The 5,892-nt window shown below is 51.6% G+C and overlaps 1 protein-coding gene across 1 annotated transcript; it reads left to right on the forward strand.

Moving 5' to 3' along the window:
• Window positions 1-2,144, forward strand: SAT2 (spermidine/spermine N1-acetyltransferase family member 2). The gene is made up of 6 exons (XM_047089950.1): window positions 1-162; window positions 385-436; window positions 557-640; window positions 742-846; window positions 1,024-1,064; window positions 1,200-2,144. Exons 1-6 carry the CDS (start codon window positions 91-93, stop codon window positions 1,365-1,367), a joined length of 522 nt encoding a protein of 173 aa, XP_046945906.1. The 5' UTR covers window positions 1-90; the 3' UTR covers window positions 1,368-2,144.
• Window positions 2,145-5,892: the final 3,748 nt, after the last annotated feature.

The following is a 5,892-nucleotide window of genomic DNA, read 5'->3' on the forward strand; positions in this document are numbered from 1 at the left end:
GTGTGCGGCCCCGTTCGAGAGCTACCTGCTTTTCAGCCGCGTCTGCGGAACGGAAGGGAGGGTCCCGGACTTCAGTCCCAGACGGTGGGGATGGCGATGGCTTCCGTGCGGATCCGACAGGCCGAGGAGGGAGACTGTGGAAATATCCTGAAGCTGATTCGGGTGACGGCTGCGGGCCGGAAACCGGGGGCCCGGAGGGGGCCCCGGCAGCCTGGCCGCGGGTGGGGGCGGGGAGGCCAGGCTGCAGCGGGAGGGGCGCGCCTGGGGAGGGTGCTGCCCTGATCCAGCTTCTGTCCCCACGCCGGGACCCCCTGCCCTGACCCAGCCTCTCTCCCCACGCCGGGACCCCCTGCCCTGACCCAGCCTCTGTCCCCCACACCCTAGGAACTAGCCGAGTACGAGAAACTCTCGGACCAGGTGAAGATCAGTGAGGAAGGTGGGGGCCCAGCACCGGCATCCTGATGGAGGCTGGGGAGGAGGTAAGGGATGGATGGGTTCCCAGGCCAGGCACACACCCAGGCTTTTTCTCTCTTTACCACGACTCGGATCTCCGCAGCCCTCAGAGCAGACGGCTTCGGAGAGAATCCTTTCTATTGCTGTTTGGTGGCTGAACTTCTTCCCGCCCCCGGGGAGCCACAGGGTAAGAACCCTGGGACCTGGGAGGTTCCCCTCGCCTGTCCCTCTCAGAGGTCTGCCTCAGGGGCCCAGAGGCCTGAGCCCTTTTTTTTCTCTCCTCCTCAGGGCCCTGTGTGGTGGTGGGCTATGGGCTATACTACTTCACCTATAGCACTTGGAAGGGGCGCAATGTTTATCTGGAAGACATCTATGTGAAGCCCGAATACCGGGGTACGGGGAGTAGGGGGGGGGGGCAGAGGCTGAGGCTGGGGTGGTAGGAAATCAACCCAGACCCACCAACATCCCCTGCCTCCTAATCCCAGCCTTCTGGCCTTTTCAGATCCCTTTCAACTGAAACGATTTTTTTTGTTTTGTTTTGTTTTTTTGGTCTCTTTTCCCCCACAACAGGTCAGGGGATTGGTTCCAAAATAATCAAAAAGGTGGCTGAGGTGAGGAGAGGGATGGGGCCATCAGCCGGGTTCTGGAAAAGCAAGCATGTATGAGAGGAGCCCAACCCCCCTCGGGTTGAATGGTGAGAAAAGCTTCCTTTTGAGAGAAAGGCTAAGTGATGTCTTCTCCCACAGGTGGCCCTGGAAAGGGGCTGCTCCCAGTTGCGCCTCACAGTCCTGGACTGGAACAAGGGGGCCATGGACTTGTACAAGGCCCTGGGTGCCCGAGACCTGACTGAAGCCGAGGGCTGGCACTCCTTTCGCTTCGAAGAAGAGGCGATGAGGGAGTTGGCAGGAAAGTGACGCCGTTCCTTGGGCATCTCTGTCTTTGGCCTCCTCCCTCCCCACCTGCTCAAGCACTCCAGACAGAGGCCTCCCGGAAGGAAGAGAGGTTGGGAGCCGCTCAACCGGAAGGACAGAAAGAGCAGAACTGAGGCAGAGGCCCTTCCATCTCCCTGTTGAGGATGAGAATTGCTGAGCCCCGATGTGGTGCTGGTGGAGGAGGAGTTGATGGTGCAATAAAGCTCCGGCCACTTCAGGACCCTTCTCGAGTGCTCTGCAAGTTGGAGGCTGCTGCCCGGGGAGAAAGGTGGGCCCAAGGTGACTTTCGCTCACCCTCCGTGGGCCAGAGCCCTGGCTCCGGGCTGTGGAACATGGAGAAAAGAAGAGCAAAGTGCCAGCTTGGCACATCAGGCTTGTTGGTCACAGTTGGGACTCAGACAAAGGCCTCCAGTGTCTGAACTGCACGCTACAGGACGCAGGAGTGAGGCTGGCCCGCTGGCTCAACATTTGGAGCAGGATGCCACCTACTGGTGGTGTTTCGGGGGCCCTGGGAAGGACCACCGGCCTCCACTTAAAAAAAAAAAAAAGTCTGCTCAGCCTGCTGGTGCTTTTTTTTCTTTTCCCCCAGAAGTCACAAAGTCCGTATTTTCAGTTCAGCAAAACCAAAGGACCCGGGAAACAAGGAAGGAAACGAGCTTACGTCCTACTCTCGTACCATCTTATTACACAGATAATGCGGGTTTGTTGTAGAAAATGTGGAATGTTGGCATGAAATAAAAATAAAACGCGTAGGGGCGCCTGGGTGGCCCAGTCGGTTGAGCATCTGACTCTTGGTCTCAGCTCACGTCTTGATCTCAGGGTTGTGAGTTCAAGCCCCGTGTTGGGCTTCACTGAAAAAGAAAAAAAAAAGCAGAATTTGTAATCTTACTTATATAACTGTTATTAATCCTCTGGTATCAACTGTTTAGAATTCTCAATGTCCATACATACACATGAGTAGTTAAGTGAGTAGAGGTGGGATCGTATACTTTCCAACAATATATCAGACCCATCTCCCTGTGCTATTAAACGTACATCTGTCGTCACTTTTGTGGGTGGCATATTCTTCTTTTCTTTTAAGTTTTTTTTTATGTTTATTTTTGAGAGCGAGAGAGACAGAGTGTGAGTGGGGGAGGAGCAGAGAAAGAGGGAGTCACAGATTCCGAAGCAGGCTCCAGGCTCCGAGCTGTCGGCACAGAGGCCGACGCAGGGCTCGAACCTATGAACCGTGAGATCATGACCCGAGCCGAAGTTGGACACCTTAACTGACTGAGCCACCCAGGCGCCCCTGGTGGCATATTATTCTTTTTGTTGATGAACCATTGGCCATAATTTAGACACTGAATGAGGGCAGGCAAGTAACATAAATGTATAAATTGTAAGAAACACAATCTGTAGACTTCCACGGCAATGTAAAGAATTGAAGATCTGGGGTGTCTGGGTGGCTCAGTCGGTTGAGGGTCCATCTTCAGCTCATGATCAGAGGTCAGAGGTCATGATCTCGTGGTTTGTGGGTTCAAGCCCCATGTCTGCTGTTAGTACAAAGCCTGCTTCGGATTTTGTCTACCTCTCTCTCTGTTCCATTCTCTCTCTCAAAAATAAGCAAACATTAAAAACAAAAACAAAAGGTTGACGATCCACCTTAAAATCTAAACTATAAAAACAAAAGAGGGGTGCCTGAAGAACGTGCAACTCTTGATCTCAGGGTCGTGAGTTGGAGCCCCACGTAGGGTGTAGACATTACTTAAAGATGAAATCTTAAAAAAAAAAAAAAAAGATTCAGCCAAAGAGAACACATCAGGGGCTCAATTCTTCTTGAATGATTCCAATTTTGGGCCCTTCACACCAATTTAGAGCAGATGGGCCTTAGGACAATCTTGATCAGGAGATAATGAAGCTGGTCAACCCCTCCCCCAGATGGGAGCCAGAAAAATCCAGTCTCCTATGGCTCCTTGGCTCATCTCAATCTGACAGGATTTATATCTTTTGAACGTGATCAACTTATCTAGTGATGGGGCTGTTTTTAAATGTCAATTGCACGGGCGCCTGGGTGGCGCAGTCGGTTAAGCGTCCGACTTCAGCCAGGTCACGATCTCACGGTCCGGGAGGTCGAACCCCGCGTTGGGCTCTGGGCTGATGGCTCAGAGCCTGGAGCCTGTTTCTGATTCTGTGTCTCCCTCTCTCTCTGCCCCTCCCCCGTTCATGCTCTGTCTCTCTCTGTCCCAAAAATAAATAAACGTTGAAAAAAAAAATTAAATGTCAATTGCATTAGAACGCATCCTTTCTGGAGAGATGCATAAAGAGAGTGTAGTTGCTTCTGAGGAAGGGGTCTGGGTGTCCAGGGGACAGATTTTCCCACTTGCTAGTTCAGATTTCCTGAGTTTTCTGCCATGCCAGGTTTCACTTCTTTTTCTTTTTCTTCTTCTTCTTCTTCTTCTTCTTCTTCTTCTTCTTCAAACAAAAGGATACATAAGTAAAACTCAATGCAGGGGCACCTGGGTGCCTCCGTGGGGTTAAGCGACCAACTCTTTTTTTTGAGGTTTTATTTATTTTTGAGACAGGGAGAGACAGAGCATGAACAGGGGAGGGTCAGAGAGAGGGAGACACAGAATCTGAAACAGGCTCCAGGCTCTGAGCTGTCAGCACAGAGCCCGACGCGGGGCTCGAACTCCCGGACCGCGAGATCTTGACCTGAGCCGAAGTCGGACGCTTAACGACTGAGCCACCCAGGCGCCCCATGAGCCACCAACTCTTGATCTCCGGTCATGATCTCACCGTTCGTGGGTTCGAGCCCCGCATCAGGCTCTGCTGCTTGGGATTCTGTCTCTCCTCTCTGCTTCTGCGCTCTCTCCCTCTCTCAAAATAAATAAATACATTTAAAAAAAATGTTTAATGCAGAAGAAAAGGGCATAAACTAGGAAACGTAACGTTTCCCAAATTTCTCTTGTCCCCATCTTATTTTGCCTTTGCTTCTTAGTGTTCACGGTTTTCATGTTATTCTCTCGGCGAGTTTTGGCAGGATGTCTACACTCCAGCATCGCTCTGTGCTGCAGCCACAGCCGGCCTTGGGTTCCTGCCCGCTCTTCACTGTTTGAGCCTCCTGCGAGGTGATTCTGTTAGACGTTGGGGCTGATCTGTATGAGGTGATAAGGCCCTGGGTTCTGGCCGTGGCCGGGAGAACAGAGGGGAGGGCACTGAGGAGGAGGGCTTTTTTTTTTTTTTAATTTTTTTTTCAACGTTTTTATTTATTTTTGGGACAGAGAGAGACACAGCATGAACGGGGGAGGGGCAGAGAGAGAGGGAGACACAGAATCGGAAACAGGCTCCAGGCTCTGAGCCGTCAGCCCAGAGCCCGACGCGGGGCTCGAACTCACGGACCGCGAGATAGTGACCTGGCTGAAGTCGGACGCTTAACCGACTGCGCCACCCAGGCGCCCCGAAGAGGGCTTTTTAAAGGGAGCATTGAGAAAGCATCATTAAGACAACTCTCAAATCTGTCAAACCTGCACATTGCTATCACAGCTCTTTGAAAGTTGCCATAGCCTCCTGACTTCCCAGCCCCCTCCTGTAACAGCCCCCTTCCATGAGGTTATTCATATTTTTTAATATATATTTTTTGAGACAGAGAGCACAAGCAGGGGAGGGGCAGGGAGAGAGGGAGATACGGAATCCAAAGCAGGCTCCACGCTGACAGCGGTGAGCCAGATGCGGGCTGGAACTCACCAACCCTGAGACCCGGACCGGAGCCCAAGTCAGCTGCTCAATCAACTGAGCCACACCCAGGCGCCTCTACTTGATATTATTTAAAGAGTCCCATACTGCTCTTCCGCTGATAGAAAAAAACAGTAGTCTTACAACTCCCAAGGTTCTGGAAAGACCATTGGTTCAACTGAGTGCTTAAATTGTTACTATGTTTTGTCTTGGACTCATCTGTATATGTCAGACTAAAAATAGCACCCAAATGCTGCCGCTTCTCCATGCTTCTGTTTTAGCACGAGCCCTGACTTCCCACCGCTCACTCTCTGTTCGGCGGCCACCGCCACCCCACCCCCATCCCCCAGCCTGCCCTGCTTCCAACATTGTATCACAATTCCGGATGGATCTGTTGGGTGTTTACACTGCCGTGATTATGCAAATGATCTTCACAGTTGAGCCCTGTGGGTCTTCCTCCCCACCCCCCCAGCCATTTATGTGTTTTCTGGAACTGATCCTTTTTTTGTCCTTTTTGTTTGCTTAGTTTTCTGTGTACTGCGCCCCTCAAGTTCTCCTTTAGTTGTGTTACCTGTGCTCTAAGGGTATACAAACACGTAAGGAATTTGATCTCTTCCAGTTGAAGAATCTTCTGGTGGAGACTTTAGACCTGCTTGCTCCAACAGAGTGGCTATCTTTAGACCGCACTGCGGGTTCTCCCTGCACAGCCATCTTTTCTTTTAAGTTATTTATTTATTCTGAGAGAGTGAGTGAGCATGGGGGAAGGGCAGAGAGAGAGAGAGAGAGAATTCCAAGC

The sequence above is a fragment of the Lynx rufus genome, unplaced genomic scaffold (genome assembly GCF_022079265.1).
Source record: "Lynx rufus isolate CCGP_SWC_20201006 ecotype Redwood Valley unplaced genomic scaffold, mLynRuf1.p SCAF_28, whole genome shotgun sequence".
NCBI classification, from domain to species: Eukaryota; Metazoa; Chordata; class Mammalia; order Carnivora; family Felidae; genus Lynx; species Lynx rufus.

Coding starts and splice junctions, on each gene's coding strand:
- SAT2 (XM_047089950.1), top strand. CDS start 91: ATGGCGATGGCTTCCGTGCGGATCCGACAGGCCGAGGAGGGAGACTGT. Junction 641..741: donor CGCCCCCGGGGAGCCACAGG/GTAAGAACCCTG, acceptor TCTCCTCCTCAG/GGCCCTGTGTGGTGGTGGGC. Junction 847..1,023: donor TGTGAAGCCCGAATACCGGG/GTACGGGGAGTA, acceptor CCCCCACAACAG/GTCAGGGGATTGGTTCCAAA.